The sequence below is a fragment of the Oncorhynchus nerka genome, linkage group LG4 (assembly GCF_034236695.1).
Source record: "Oncorhynchus nerka isolate Pitt River linkage group LG4, Oner_Uvic_2.0, whole genome shotgun sequence".
Classification (NCBI taxonomy): Eukaryota; Metazoa; Chordata; class Actinopteri; order Salmoniformes; family Salmonidae; genus Oncorhynchus; species Oncorhynchus nerka.
In genome coordinates, this window is record NC_088399.1 from 4,432,552 (window position 1) to 4,447,303 (window position 14,752).

Sequence of the window (14,752 nt, forward strand, 5' to 3'; positions counted from 1 at the left end):
TGGGTTCTATAACTGGGTGAGTGGACCTCAGACCTCACAACCATGAAGGGCAATGGGTTCTATAACTGGGTGAGTGGACCTCAGACCTCACAACCATGAAGGGCAATGGGTTCTATAACTGGGTGAGTGGACCTCAGACCTCACAACCATGAAGGGCAATGGGTTCTATAACTGGGTGAGTGGACCTCAGACCTCACAACCATGAAGGGCAATGTGTTCTATAACTGGGTGAGTGGACCTCAGACCTCACAACCATGAAGGGCAATGGGTTCTATAACTGGGTGAGTGGACCTCAGACCTCACAACCATGAAGGGCAATGTGTTCTATAACTGGGTGAGTGGACCTCAGACCTCACAACCATGAAGGGCAATGGGTTCTATAACTGGGTGAGTGGACCTCAGACCTCACAACCATGAAGGGCAATGGGTTCTATAACTGGGTGAGTGGACCTCAGACCTCACAACCATGAAGGGCAATGGGTTCTATAACTGGGTGAGTGGACCTCAGACCTCACAACCATGAAGGGCAATGTGTTCTATAACTGGGTGAGTGGACCTCAGACCTCACAACCATGAAGGGCAATGGGTTCTATAACTGGGTGAGTGGACCTCAGACCTCACAACCATGAAGGGCAATGGGTTCTATAACTGGGTGAGTGGACCTCAGACCTCACAACCATGAAGGGCAATGGGTTCTATAACTGGGTGAGTGGACCTCAGACCTCACAACCATGAAGGGCAATGGGTTCTATAACTGGGTGAGTGGACCTCAGACCTCACAACCATGAAGGGCAATGGGTTCTATAACTGGGTGAGTGGACCTCAGACCTCACAACCATGAAGGGCAATGTGTTCTATAACTGGGTGAGTGGACCTCAGACCTCACAACCATGAAGGGCAATGGGTTCTATAACTGGGTGATTGGACCTCAGACCTCACAACCATGAAGGGCAATGGGTTCTATAACTGGGTGAGTGGACCTCAGACCTCACAACCATGAAGGGCAATGGGTTCTATAACTGGGTGAGTGGACCTCAGACCTCACAACCATGAAGGGCAATGGGTTCTATAACTGGGTGAGTGGACCTCAGACCTCACAACCATGAAGGGCAATGGGTTCTATAACTGGGTGAGTGGACCTCAGACCTCACAACCATGAAGGGCAATGGGTTCTATAACTGGGTGAGTGGACCTCAGACCTCACAACCATGAAGGGCAATGGGTTCTATAACTGGGTGAGTGGACCTCAGACCTCACAACCATGAAGGGCAATGTGTTCTATAACTGGGTGAGTGGACCTCAGACCTCACAACCATGAAGGGCAATGGGTTCTATAACTGGGTGAGTGGACCTCAGACCTCACAACCATGAAGGGCAATGGGTTCTATAACTGGGTGAGTGGACCTCAGACCTCACAACCATGAAGGGCAATGGGTTCTATAACTGGGTGAGTGGACCTCAGACCTCACAACCATGAAGGGCAATGGGTTCTATAACTGGGTGAGTGGACCTCAGACCTCACAACCATGAAGGGCAATGGGTTCTATAACTGGGTGAGTGGACCTCAGACCTCACAACCATGAAGGGCAATGGGTTCTATAACTGGGTGAGTGGACCTCAGACCTCACAACCATGAAGGGCAATGTGTTCTATAACTGGGTGAGTGGACCTCAGACCTCACAACCATGAAGGGCAATGGGTTCTATAACTGGGTGAGTGGACCTCAGACCTCACAACCATGAAGGGCAATGGGTTCTATAACTGGGTGAGTGGACCTCAGACCTCACAACCATGAAGGGCAATGGGTTCTATAACTGGGTGAGTGGACCTCAGACCTCACAACCATGAAGGGCAATGTGTTCTATAACTGGGTGAGTGGACCTCAGACCTCACAACCATGAAGGGCAATGGGTTCTATAACTGTAACTGATTCAAGTATTTTTTTGCCAGATCCTAATTGGTATGTTGATTTTGATGTTCCATAGAAGGCCCTTCTTGCCTCGTCTCTCATATCGTTCACAGACTCTTTTTTTAACACCATTATTTTTGTCCTACTGAGATTTACTGTCAGGACCCTGGTCTGACAGGTTCCAGGTCTGACAGAATCTGTGCAGAAGATCTAGGTGCTGCTGTAGGCCCTCCTTGGTTGGGGACAGAAGCACCAGATCATCAGCAAACTGTAGACATTTGACTTCAGATTCTAGTAGGGTGAGGCCGGGGTGCTGCAGACTGTTCTAGTGCCCGCGCCAATTCGTTTATATATGTGTTGAAGAGGGTGGGGCTTAAGCTGCATCCCTGTCTCACCCCACGACCCTGTGGGAAGAAATGTGTTTTTTTGCCTATTTTAACCGCACACTTGTTGTTTGTGTACATGGAGTTTATAATGTTGAATGTTTTACCCCCAACACCACTTTCCATCAATTTGTATAGCAAGCCCTCGTGCCAAATTGAGTCAAGCTTCTTTTTTATAAACAAAGCATGAGAAGACTTTGTCTTTGTTTTGGTTTGTTTGTCAATTAGGGTGTGCAGGGTGAATACGTGGTCTATCGTACAGTCATTTGGTAAAAAATCCATTTCACCTTTGCTCAGTACATTGTTTTCACTGAGGAAATGAACTAGTCTGCTGTTAATGACAATGCAGAGGACTGTTGATGCATATCCCAGTTACTGGGGTCACATTTGTCTCCACTTTTGTGGGGTGATCAGTCCTTGGTTCCAAATATTGGGAAAGATGTCAGAGCTGATGATGGAGGATGATGTTAAAGAGTTTTAGTATAGCCAATTTGGAATTTGTGGTCTGTATATTTTATCATTTCATTAAGGATACCATCAACACCATAGGCGTTTTGGGGTTGAGGGTTTTTATTTTGTCCTGTAGTTCATCCAATTTAATTGGAGAATCCAGCGGGTTCTGGTGGTCTTTAATAGTTGATTCTAAGATTTGTATTTGATCATATTTTTGCTGAGCCCCAAAAATGTGAGAAATGTTTGATCAATACATCTCCGCTTTGGATAGATAACTCTTCGTGTTGTTGTTTGTTTAGTGTTTTCCAATTTTCCCAGAAGTGGTTAGTCTATGGATTCTTCAATTACATTGAGCTGATTTCTGACGTGCTGTTCCTTCTTTTTCCGTAGTGTATTTCTGTATTGTTTTAGTGATTCACCATAGTGAAGGAGTAGACTCAGGTTCTCTGGGTCTTAGTTGGATGGGTTTCTCAAATTCTGTTTTAGGTTTTTGCATTCTTCATCAAACCATTTGTCACTGTTTTGAATTTTCTCAGGCTGTCCTCTTGATTTTTTTTTAGATTTGATAGGGTAGCTGAGTGTCAGGACTCCCACTGAAGGTGGCTCCTCTTCCTGTTCGGGTGGCGCTCGGCGGTCATCGTCACCGGTCTACTAGCTGCCACCGATCCCTTATCCCTTTTCTGTTGGTTTTGTCTTATTGGTTACACCTGTTTCTTGTTTAGGTTTTTAGCTGGGCTATTTAAGCCGGTAAGGCCCGCCTGCTCTTTGTGCGGGCTTATTTTTCCTCTGTGTATGTTTGTGGTATTGCGTTTCCCTTTGTTTTGCCTCCGGACTGGTTGGGTCCTGGTTTTGAGCCGGTCTTGTACAGTATGTGTGCTCGGTATTGGCGTGATCATCTTTCTCTGTGCCGGAATAAAACATTGTTCTGTACCTTCTGCTTCCTGCGCCTGAAGTACATTACACTGAGAGGTCAAATGTACTGTTTCTACTGCCAGGTTTATACCTTCACTATCACAGTGACACATGGTTGATCTCCCCCCTAGGATGGAGAAGCTGTCTTCGTTAAAGTATGGGGATTATCTTGGGGGGATATAGAGGAGGACATTTTTCTCTGTTGAGATAATTTCCTTATTAATATCTAGCCAGATGTAAAATTATCCTGTTTTGACTAATTTAATAGAGTGGGTTAGGTCTGCTCTATGCCACACCCCCTGAGTGTCTTCCCTGTTTCACACCTGGTAGTTTGGTGGATGGGTGTCACGTCCTGACCTTAGTTCCTTTTTATGTCTCTGTTTTAGTTTGGTCAGGGCGTGAGTTGGGGTGGGCATTCTATGTTTTTGTTCTATGTTTTGTATTTCTACATTTGGCCTGGTATGGTTCCCAATCAGAGGCAGCTGTCAATCGTTGTCTCTGATTGAGAACCATACTTAGGTAGCCACTATGATTTGCGGGTGGTTGTTTTCTGTCTGACAGAACTGTTTCGTTTATTCCATTCGCTTTGATATTTTGTTTCGTGTGTTCAGTCGGGGGAGCTGACGGGGGAGCTGACAGGGGAGCTGACAGGGGAGCTGACAGGGGAGCTATCAGGGGAGCTGACAGGGGAGCTATAAGGAGAGCTGACAGGGGAGCTGACAGGGGAGCTGACAGGGGAGCTATAAGGAGAGCTGACAGGAGAGGTGACAGGGGAGCTTTAAGTAGAGGTGACAGGGGAGCTATCAGGAGAGCTGACGGGAGCTATCAGGGGAACTATCAGGGGAGCTGACAGGGGAGCTATAAGGAGAGCTGACAGGGGAGCTATAAGGAGAGCTGACAGGGGAGCTATCAGGGGAGCTGACCGGGGAGCTGACAGGGGATCTGACAAGGGAGCTATCAGGGGAGCTGACCCGGGAGCTGACAGGGGAGCTATCGGGGGAGCTGACAGGGGAGCTGACAAGGGAGCTATCGGGTGAGCTATCTGGGGAGCTATCGGGGGAGCTGACAGGGGAGCTGACAAGGGAGCTATCAGGGGAGCTGACAGGGGAGCTGACAGGGGAGCTATCAGGGGAGCTGTCAGGGGAGCTGACAGGAGAGCTATCAGGGGAGCTATCAGGGGAGCTATCAGGAGAGCTGGCGGGGGAGCTATCAGGGGCGCTGACAGGAGAGCTGACAAGGGAGCTATCGGGGGAGCTGACAGGGGAGCTGACAAGGGAGCTATCAGGGGAGCTGACAGGGGATCTGACCAGGGAGCTGACCGGGGAGCTATCAGGGGAGCTGACAGGGGAGCTGACAGGGGAGCTGACAGGAGATCTGACAGGGGAGCTATCAGGAGAGCTGACAGGGGAGCTGACAGGGGAGCTATCAGGGGAGCTGACAGGAGAGCTATCAGGGGAGCTGACAGGGAAGCTATCGGGGGAGCTATCAGGAGACCTGACATCGGAGCTGACAGGGGAGCTATCAGGAGAGCTGACAGGGGAGCTGACAGGGGATCTGACAGGGGAGCCGACAGGGGAGCTGACGGGAGCTATCAGGAGAGCTGACGGGATCTGACAGGGGAGCTGACAGGGGAGCTGACGGGAGCTATCAGGAGAGCTGACAGGGGAGCTATCAGGAGAGCTGACAGGGGAGCTGACAGGAGAGCTGACAGGGGAGCTTCAGGGGAGCTGACAGGGGAGCTGACAGGGGAGCTGACAGGGGATCTGACAGGGGAGCTGACAGGGGAGCTGACAGGGGAGCTGACAGGGGAGCTGACAGGGGAGCTATCAGGGGAGCTATCGGGGGAGCTGACAAGGGAGCTATCGGGGGAGCTGACAGGGGAGCTATCAGGGGAGCTATCGGGGAGCTGACAAGGAGCTATCGGGGAGCTGACAGGAGCTATCAGGGGAGCTATCGGGGGAGCTGACAAGGGAGCTATCGGGGGAGCTGACAGGGGAGCTATCGGGGGAGCTATCGGGGGAGCTGACAAGGGAGCTATCGGGGGAGCTGACCGGGGAGCTGACAGGGGAGCTATCAGGGGAGCTGACAAGGGAGCTATCAGGGGAGCTGACAGGGGAGCTATCAGGGGAGCTGACAAGGGAGCTATCGGGGGAGCTGACAGGAGAGCTATCAGGGGTGCTGACCGGGGAGCTATAAGGGGAGCTGACAGGAGAGCTATCAGGGGAGCTATCAGGGGAGCTATCAGGGGAGCCGACAGAAGAGCTATCAGTGGAGCTATCGGGGGAGCTGACAGGGGAGCTGACAAGGGAGCTATCAGGGGAGCTGACCGTGGAGCTGACAGGGAGCTATCAGGGAGCTGACAGGGAAGCTATCGGGAGATATCAGGAGAGCTGACAGGGGAGCTATCAGGAGAGCTGACAGGGGAGCTGACAGGGGAGCTATCAGGGATCTGACAGGGAGCTGACAGGAGCTATCAGGGGAGCTGACAGGGGAGCTGACAAGGGAACTGACAGGGGAGCTATCAGGAGAGCTGACATGGGAGCTGACAGGAGAGCTGACAGGGGAGCTGACAGGAGAGCTATCAGGGGAGCTGACAGGGGAGCTATCGGGGGAGCTGACAGGAGAGCTATCAGGGGAGCTGACAGGGGAACTGACAGGGGAGCTATCAGGGGAGCTGACAGGGCAGCTATCAGGAGCTGACAGGGAGCTGACATGGGAGCTGACAGGGAGCTATCGGGGAGCTATCGGGGAGCTGACAGGAGCTGACAAGGAGCTATCAGGGAGCTATCAGGGGAGCTGACAGGGGAGCTGACAAGGGAGCTATCGGGGGAGCTGACCGGGGAGCTGACAGGGGAGCTATCAGGGGAGCTGACAAGGGAGCTATCAGGGGAGCTGACAGGGGAGCTATCAGAGGAGCTGACAAGGGAGCTATCGGGGGAGCTGACAGGAGAGCTATCAGGGGAGCTGACCGGGGAGATCAGGGAGCTGACAGGGAGCTATCAGGGGAGCTATGACGAGCTATCAGGGGGAGACAGAAGAGCTATCAGGGGAACTGACCGGGGAGCTATCAGTGGAGCTATCGGGGGAGCTGACAGGGGAGCTGACAAGGGAGCTATCAGGGGAGCTGACCGTGGAGCTGACAGGGGAGCTATCAGGGGAGCTGACAGGGAAGCTATCGGGGGAGCTATCAGGAGAGCTGACAGGGGAGCTATCAGGAGAGCTGACAGGGGAGCTATCGGGGGAGCTGACAGGAGAGCTATCAGGGGAGCTGACAGGGGAACTGACAGGGGAGCTATCAGGAGAGCTGACATGGGAGCTGACAGGAGAGCTGACAGGGGAGCTGACAGGAGAGCTGACAGGGGAGCTGACAGGGGAGCTGACAGGGGAGCTGACAAGGGAGCTGACCGGGGAGCTGACAGGGGAGCTATCAGTGGAGCTATCGGGGGAGCTGACAGGGGAGCTGACAAGGGAGCTATCAGGGGAGCTGACCGTGGAGCTGACAGGGAGCTATCAGGGGAGCTGACAGGGAAGCTATCGGGGGAGCTATCAGGAGAGCTGACAGGGGAGCTATCAGGAGAGCTGACAGGGGAGCTGACAGGGGAGCTATCAGGGGATCTGACAGGGGAGCTGACAGGGGAGCTGACAAGGGAACTGACAGGGGAGCTATCAGGAGAGCTGACATGGGAGCTGACAGGAGAGCTGACAGGGGAGCTGACAGGAGAGCTATCAGGGGAGCTGACAGGGGAGCTATCGGGGGAGCTATCAGGGGAGCTGACAGGGGAACTGACAGGGGAGCTATCAGGAGAGCTGACATGGGAGCTGACAGGGGAGCTGACAGGGGAGCTATCAGGGGAGCTATCGGGGGAGCTGACAAGGGAGCTATCAGGGGAGCTATCAGGGGATCTGACAGGGGAGCTGACAAGGGAGCTATCGGGGGAGCTGACCGGGGAGCTGAGCGGGGAGCTATCAGGGGAGCTGACAGGGGAGCTGACAAGGGAACTGACAGGGGAGCTATCAGGAGAGCTGACATGGGAGCTGACAGGAGAGCTGACAGGGGAGCTGACAGGAGAGCTATCAGGGGAGCTGACAGGAGAGCTATCAGGGGAGCTGACAGGGGAGCTATCGTGGGGAGCTATCAGGGGAGCTGACAGGGGAACTGACAGGGGAGCTATCAGGAGAGCTGACATGGAAGCTGACAGGAGAGCTGACAGGGGAGCTGACAGGAGAGCTGACAGGGGAGCTATCAGGGGAGCTGACAGGGGAGCTGACAAGGGAGCTGACCGGGGAGCTGACAGTGGAGCTATCAGGAGAGCTGACATGGGAGCTGTCAGGGGAGCTATCAGGGGAGCTGACAAGGGAGCTATCGGGGGAGCTGACAGGAGAGCTATCAGGGGAGCTGACCGGGGAGCTATCAGGGGAGCTGACAGGAGAGCTATCAGGGGAGCTATCAGGGGAGCCGACAGAAGAGCTATCAGGGGAGCTGACAGGGGAGCTATCAGTGGAGCTATCGGGGGAGCTGACAGGGGAGCTGACAAGGGAGCTATCAGGGGAGCTGACCGTGGAGCTGACAGGGGAGCTATCAGGGGAGCTGACAGTGAAGCTATCGGGGGAGCTATCAGGAGAGCTGACAGGGGAGCTATCAGGAGAGCTGACAGGGGAGCTGACAGGGGAGCTATCAGGGGATCTGACAGGGGAGCTGACAGGGGAGCTATCAGGGGAGCTGACCGGGGAGCTGACAGGGGAGCTATCAGGGGAGCTTCAGGGGAGCTGACAGGGGAGCTGACAGGGGATCTGACAGGGGAGCTGACAGGGGAGCTGACAGGGGAGCTGACAGGGGAGCTGACAGGGGAGCTATCAGGGGAGCTATCGGGGGAGCTGACAAGGGAGCTATCAGGGGAGCTGACAGGGGAGCTATCAGGGAGCTATCGGGGAGCTGACAAGGGAGCTATCGGGGGAGCTGACAGGGGAGCTGACAGGAGAGCTATCAGGGAGCTATCGGGGAGCTGACAAGGGAGCTATCGGGGAGCTGACAGGGGAGCTATCAGGGGAGCTATCGGGGAGCTGGGAGCTATCGGGAGCTGACCGGGAGCTGACAGGGAGCTATCAGGGGAGCTGACAGGGAGCTGACAGGGGAGCTGACATGGGAGCTGACAGGAGCTATCAGGGAGCTATCGGGGAGCTGACAGGGAGCTGACAAGGGAGCTATCAGGGAGCTATCAGGGAGCTATCAGGGGAGCTGACAAGGGAGCTATCAGGGGAGCTGACAAGGGAGCTATCGGGGGAGCTGACAGGAGAGCTATCAGGGGAGCTGACCGGGGAGCTATCAGGGGAGCTGACAGGAGAGCTATCAGGGGAGCTATCAGGGGAGCTATCAGGGGAGCCGACAGAAGAGCTATCAGTGGAGCTGACAGGGGAGCTGACAAGGGAGCTATCAGGGGAGCTGACCGTGGAGCTGACAGGGGAGATATCAGGAGAGCTGACAGGGGAGCTATCAGGAGAGCTGACAGGGGAGCTGACAGGGGAGCTATCAGGGGATCTGACAGGGGAGCTGACAGGGGAGCTATCAGGGGAGCTGACAGGGGAGCTGACAAGGGAACTGACAGGGGAGCTATCAGGAGAGCTGACATGGGAGCTGACAGGAGAGCTGACAGGGGAGCTGACAGGAGAGCTATCAGGGGAGCTGACAGGGGAGCTATCGGGGGAGCTGACAGGAGAGCTATCAGGGGAGCTGACAGGGGAACTGACAGGGGAGCTATCAGGAGAGCTGACATGGGAGCTGACAGGAGAGCTGACAAGGGAGCTGACCGGGGAGCTGACAGGGGAGCTATCAGGGGAGCTGACAGGGCAGCTATCAGGGGAGCTGACAGGGGAGCTGACATGGGAGCTGACAGGGGAGCTATCAGGGGAGTTATCGGGGGAGCTGACCGGGGAGCTGACAAGGGAGCTATCAGGGGAGCTATCAGGGGAGCTATCAGGGGAGCCGACAGAAGAGCTATCAGTGGAGCTGACAGGGGAGCTGACAAGGGAGCTATCAGGGGAGCTGACCGTGGAGCTGACAGGGGAGATATCAGGAGAGCTGACAGGGAGCTATCAGCTGACAGGGAGCTGACAGGGAGCTATCAGGGGATCTGACAGGGGAGCTGACAGGGAGCTATCAGGGAGCTGACAGGGAGCTGACAAGGGAACTGACAGGGGAGCTATCAGGAGAGCTGACATGGGAGCTGACAGGAGAGCTGACAGGGGAGCTGACAGGAGAGCTATCAGGGAGCTGACAGGGGAGCTATCGGGGAGCTGACAGGAGAGCTATCAGGGAGCTGACAGAACTGACAGGGGAGCTATCAGGAGAGCTGACATGGGAGCTGACAGGAGAGCTGACAAGGGAGCTGACCGGGGAGCTGACAGGGGAGCTATCAGGGGAGCTGACAGGGCAGCTATCAGGGGAGCTGACAGGGGAGCTGACATGGGAGCTGACAGGGGAGCTATCAGGGGAGTTATCGGGGGAGCTGACCGGGGAGCTGACAAGGGAGCTATCAGGGGAGCTATCAGGGGAGCTGACAGGGGAGCTGACAAGGGAGCTATCGGGGGAGCTGACCGGGGAGCTATCAGTGGAGCTATCGGGGGAGCTGACAGGGGAGCTGACAAGGGAGCTATCAGGGGAGCTGACAGTGAAGCTATCGGGGGAGCTATCAGGAGAGCTGACAGGGGAGCTATCAGGAGAGCTGACAAGGGAGCTATCAGGGGAGCTGACAAGGGAGCTATCGGGGAGCTGACAGGGAGCTATCGGGAGCTATCGGGGAGCTGACAAGGGAGCTACAGGGGAGCTGACCGGGAGCTGACAGGGGAGCTATCAGGGGAGCTGACAGGGAGCTGACATGGGAGCTGACAGGGAGCTATCAGGGAGCTATCGGGGAGCTGACAGGGGAGCTGACAAGGGAGCTATCAGGGGAGCTATCAGGGGAGCTGACAAGGGAGCTATTGGGGGAGCTGACCGGGGACCTGACAGGGGAGCTATCAGGGGAGCTGACAAGGGAGCTATCAGGGGAGCTGACAGGGGAGCTATCAGGGGAGCTGACAAGGGAGCTATCGGGGGAGCTGACAGGAGAGCTATCAGGGGAGCTGACCGGGGAGCTATCAGGGGAGCTGACAGGAGAGCTATCAGGGGAGCTATCAGGGGAGCTATCAGGGGAGCCGACAGAAGAGCTATCAGTGGAGCTGACAGGGGAGCTGACAAGGGAGCTATCAGGGGAGCTGACCGTGGAGCTGACCGTGGAGCTGACAGGGGAGATATCAGGAGAGCTGACAGGGGAGCTATCAGGAGAGCTGACAGGGGAGCTGACAGGGGAGCTATCAGGGGATCTGACAGGGGAGCTGACAGGGGAGCTATCAGGGGAGCTGACAGGGGAGCTGACAAGGGAACTGACAGGGGAGCTATCAGGAGAGCTGACATGGGAGCTGACAGGAGAGCTGACAGGGGAGCTGACAGGAGAGCTATCAGGGGAGCTGACAGGGGAGCTATCGGGGGAGCTGACAGGAGAGCTATCAGGGGAGCTGACAGGGAAGCTGACAAGGGAGCTGACCCGGGGAGCTGACAGGGGAGCTGACAGGGGAGCTATCAGGGGAGCTATCGGGGGAGCTGACAGGGGAGCTGACATGGGAGCTGACAGGGGAGCTATCAGGGGAGCTATCGGGGGAGCTGACAGGGGAGCTGACAAGGGAGCTATCAGGGGAGCTGACATGAGAGCTGACAGGGGAGCTGACAGGAGAGCTATCAGGGGAGCTGACAGGGGAGCTATCGGGGGAGCTGACAGGAGAGCTATCAGGGGAGCTGACAGGGGAACTGACATGGGAGCTATCAGGAGAGCTGACATGGGAGCTGAAAGGAGAGCTGACAGGGGAGCTGACAGGAGAGCTGACAGGGGAGCTGACAGGGGAGCTGACAAGGGAGCTGACCGGGGAGCTGACAGGGGAGCTATCAGGGGAGCTGACAAGGGAGCTATCGGGGGAGCTGACAGGAGAGCTATCAGGGGAGCTGACCGGGGAGCTATCAGGGGATCTGACATGAGAGCTATCAGGGGAGCTATCAGGGGAGCTATCAGGGGAGCCGACAGAAGAGCTATCAGGGGAGCTGACAGGGGAGCTATCAGTGGAGCTATCGGGGGAGCTGACAGGGGAGCTGACAAGGGAGCTATCAGGGGAGCTGACCGTGGAGCTGACAGGGGAGCTATCAGGGGAGCTGACAGGGAAGCTATCGGGGGAGCTATCAGGAGAGCTGACAGGGGAGCTATCAGGAGAGCTGACAGGGGAGCTGACAGGGGAGCTATCAGGGGATCTGACAGGGGAGCTGACAGGGGAGCTATCAGGGGAGCTGACAGGGGAGCTGACAAGGGAACTGACAGGGGAGCTATCAGGAGAGCTGACATGGGAGCTGACAGGAGAGCTGACAGGGGAGCTGACAGGAGAGCTATCAGGGGAGCTGACAGGGGAGCTATCAGGGGAGCTGACAGGGGAACTGACAGGGGAGCTATCAGGAGAGCTGACAAGGGAGCTATCAGGGGAGCTATCAGGGGAGCTGACAGGGGAGCTATCAGGGGAGCTATCAGGGGAGCTATCAGGGGAGCTGACAGGGGAGCTGACAAGGGAGCTATCGGGGGAGCTGACAAGGGAGCTATCAGGGGAGCTATCAGGGGAGCTGACAGGGGAGCTATCAGGGGAGCTATCGGGGGAGCTGACAAGGGAGCTATCAGGGGAGCTATCAGGGGAGCTGACAGGGGAGCTGACAAGGGAGCTATCGGGGGAGCTGAGCGGGGAGCTATCAGGGGAGCTGACAGGGGAGCTGACAAGGGAACTGACAGGGGAGCTATCAGGAGAGCTGACATGGGAGCTGACAGGAGAGCTGACAGGGGAGCTGACAGGAGAGCTATCAGGGGAGCTGACAGGGGAGCTATCGTGGGGAGCTATCAGGGGAGCTGACAGGGGAACTGACAGGGGAGCTATCAGGAGAGCTGACATGGGAGCTGACAGGAGAGCTGACAGGGGAGCTGACAGGAGAGCTGACAGGGGAGCTATCAGGGGAGCTGACAGTGGAGCTGACAATGGAGCTGACCGGGGAGCTGACAGGGGAGCTATCAGGAGAGCTGACATGGGAGCTGTCAGGGGAGCTATCAGGGGAGCTGACAAGGGAGCTATCGGGGGAGCTGACAGGAGAGCTATCAGGGGAGCTGACAGGGGAACTGACAGGGGAGCTATCAGGAGAGCTGACATGGGAGCTGACAGGAGAGCTGACAGGGGAGCTGACAGGAGAGCTGACAGGGGAGCTGACAGGGGAGCTGACAAGGGAGCTGACCGGGGAGCTGACAGGGGAGCTATCAGGGGAGCTGACAAGGGAGCTATCGGGGGAGCTGACAGGAGAGCTATCAGGGGAGCTGACCGGGGAGCTATCAGGGGAGCTGACATGAGAGCTATCAGGGGAGCTATCAGGGGAGCTATCAGGGGAGCCGACAGAAGAGCTATCGGGGGAGCTGACAGGAGAGCTATCAGGGGAGCTGACAGGGGAACTGACAGGGGAGCTATCAGGAGAGCTGACATGGGAGCTGACAGGAGAGCTGACAGGGGAGCTGACAGGAGAGCTGACAGGGGAGCTGACAGGGGAGCTGACAAGGGAGCTGACCGGGGAGCTGACAGGGGAGCTATCAGGGGAGCTGACAAGGGAGCTATCGGGGGAGCTGACAGGAGAGCTATCAGGAGCTGACGGGGAGGGGAGCTGACATGAGAGCTATCAGGGGAGCTATCAGGGGAGCTATCAGGGGAGCCGACAGAAGAGCTATCAGGGGAGCTGACAGGGGAGCTATCAGTGGAGCTATCGGGGGAGCTGACAGGGGAGCTGACAAGGGAGCTATCAGGGGAGCTGACCGTGGAGCTGACAGGGGAGCTATCAGGGGAGCTGACAGGGAAGCTATCGGGGGAGCTATCAGGAGAGCTGACAGGGGAGCTATCAGGAGAGCTGACAGGGGAGCTGACAGGGGAGCTATCAGGGGATCTGACAGGGGAGCTGACAGGGAGCTATCAGGGGAGCTGACAGGAGGACAAGGGAACTGACAGGGGAGCTATCAGGAGAGCTGACATGGGAGCTGACAGGAGAGCTGACAGGGGAGCTGACAGGAGAGCTATCAGGGGAGCTGACAGGGGAGCTATCGGGGGAGCTATCAGGGGAGCTGACAGGGGAACTGACAGGGGAGCTATCAGGAGAGCTGACAAGGGAGCTATCAGGGAGGAGCTGACAGGGAGCTATCAGGGAGCTATCGGGGGAGCTGACAAGGGAGCTATCAGGAGCTATCAGGGAGCTGACAGGGGAGCTGACAAGGAGCTATCGGGGAGCTGAGCGGGGAGCTGATCAGGGAGCTGACAGGGGAGCTGACAAGGAACTGACAGGAGCTATCAGGGAGCTGACATGGGAGCTGACAGGAGAGCTGACAGGGGAGCTGACAGGAGAGCTATCAGGGGAGCTGACAGGGGAGCTATCAGGGGAGCTATCAGGGGAGCTGACAGGGGAACTGACAGGGGAGCTATCAGGAGAGCTGACATGGGAGCTGACAGGAGAGCTGACAGGGGAGCTGACAGGAGAGCTGACAGGGGAGCTATCAGGGGAGCTGACAGGGGAGCTGACAATGGAGCTGACCGGGGAGCTGACAGGGGAGCTATCAGGAGAGCTGACATGGGAGCTGTCAGGGGAGCTATCAGGGGAGCTGACAAGGGAGCTATCGGGGGAGCTGACAGGAGAGCTATCAGGGGAGCTGACCGGGGAGCTATCAGGGGAGCTGACAGGAGAGCTATCAGGGGAGCTATCAGGGGAGCCGACAGAAGAGCTATCAGGGGAGCTGACAGGGGAGCTATCAGTGGAGCTATCGGGGGAGCTGACAGGGGAGCTGACAAGGGAGCTATCAGGGGAGCTGACCGTGGAGCTGACAGGGGAGCTATCAGGGGATCTGACAGGGGAGCTGACAGGGGAGCTATCAGGGGAGCTGACCGGGGAGCTGACAGGGCAGCTATCAGGGGAGCTGACAGGGGAGCTGACAGGGGAGCTGACATGGGATCTGAC

The 14,752-nt window shown here is 56.6% G+C and overlaps 1 protein-coding gene across 1 annotated transcript in view; it reads right to left on the reverse strand.

The window, feature by feature from the left end:
* Positions 1-4,460: 4,460 nt before the first annotated feature.
* Positions 4,461-14,752, reverse strand: part of LOC135571348 (uncharacterized) — a 39,229-nt gene continuing 28,937 nt past the window's right edge. The window contains exons 18-43 of the mRNA XM_065017123.1: positions 14,249-14,567; positions 13,838-14,020; positions 13,385-13,716; positions 13,085-13,331; positions 12,917-13,007; positions 12,677-12,875; positions 11,440-11,986; positions 11,163-11,242; positions 10,779-11,013; positions 10,484-10,569; positions 10,010-10,400; positions 9,825-9,925; positions 9,351-9,709; positions 8,971-9,109; positions 8,741-8,870; positions 8,538-8,602; positions 7,863-8,341; positions 7,530-7,644; positions 6,979-7,272; positions 6,715-6,889; positions 6,415-6,653; positions 6,112-6,187; positions 5,721-6,002; positions 5,510-5,574; positions 5,152-5,337; positions 4,461-5,031 (exon numbers count right to left, since the gene is read on the reverse strand). Coding sequence (XP_064873195.1) covers positions 4,461-5,031; positions 5,152-5,337; positions 5,510-5,574; positions 5,721-6,002; positions 6,112-6,187; positions 6,415-6,653; positions 6,715-6,889; positions 6,979-7,272; positions 7,530-7,644; positions 7,863-8,341; positions 8,538-8,602; positions 8,741-8,870; positions 8,971-9,109; positions 9,351-9,709; positions 9,825-9,925; positions 10,010-10,400; positions 10,484-10,569; positions 10,779-11,013; positions 11,163-11,242; positions 11,440-11,986; positions 12,677-12,875; positions 12,917-13,007; positions 13,085-13,331; positions 13,385-13,716; positions 13,838-14,020; positions 14,249-14,567 — 5,986 coding nt within the window. The remainder of the gene's footprint in view (positions 5,032-5,151; positions 5,338-5,509; positions 5,575-5,720; positions 6,003-6,111; positions 6,188-6,414; positions 6,654-6,714; positions 6,890-6,978; positions 7,273-7,529; positions 7,645-7,862; positions 8,342-8,537; positions 8,603-8,740; positions 8,871-8,970; positions 9,110-9,350; positions 9,710-9,824; positions 9,926-10,009; positions 10,401-10,483; positions 10,570-10,778; positions 11,014-11,162; positions 11,243-11,439; positions 11,987-12,676; positions 12,876-12,916; positions 13,008-13,084; positions 13,332-13,384; positions 13,717-13,837; positions 14,021-14,248; positions 14,568-14,752) is intronic.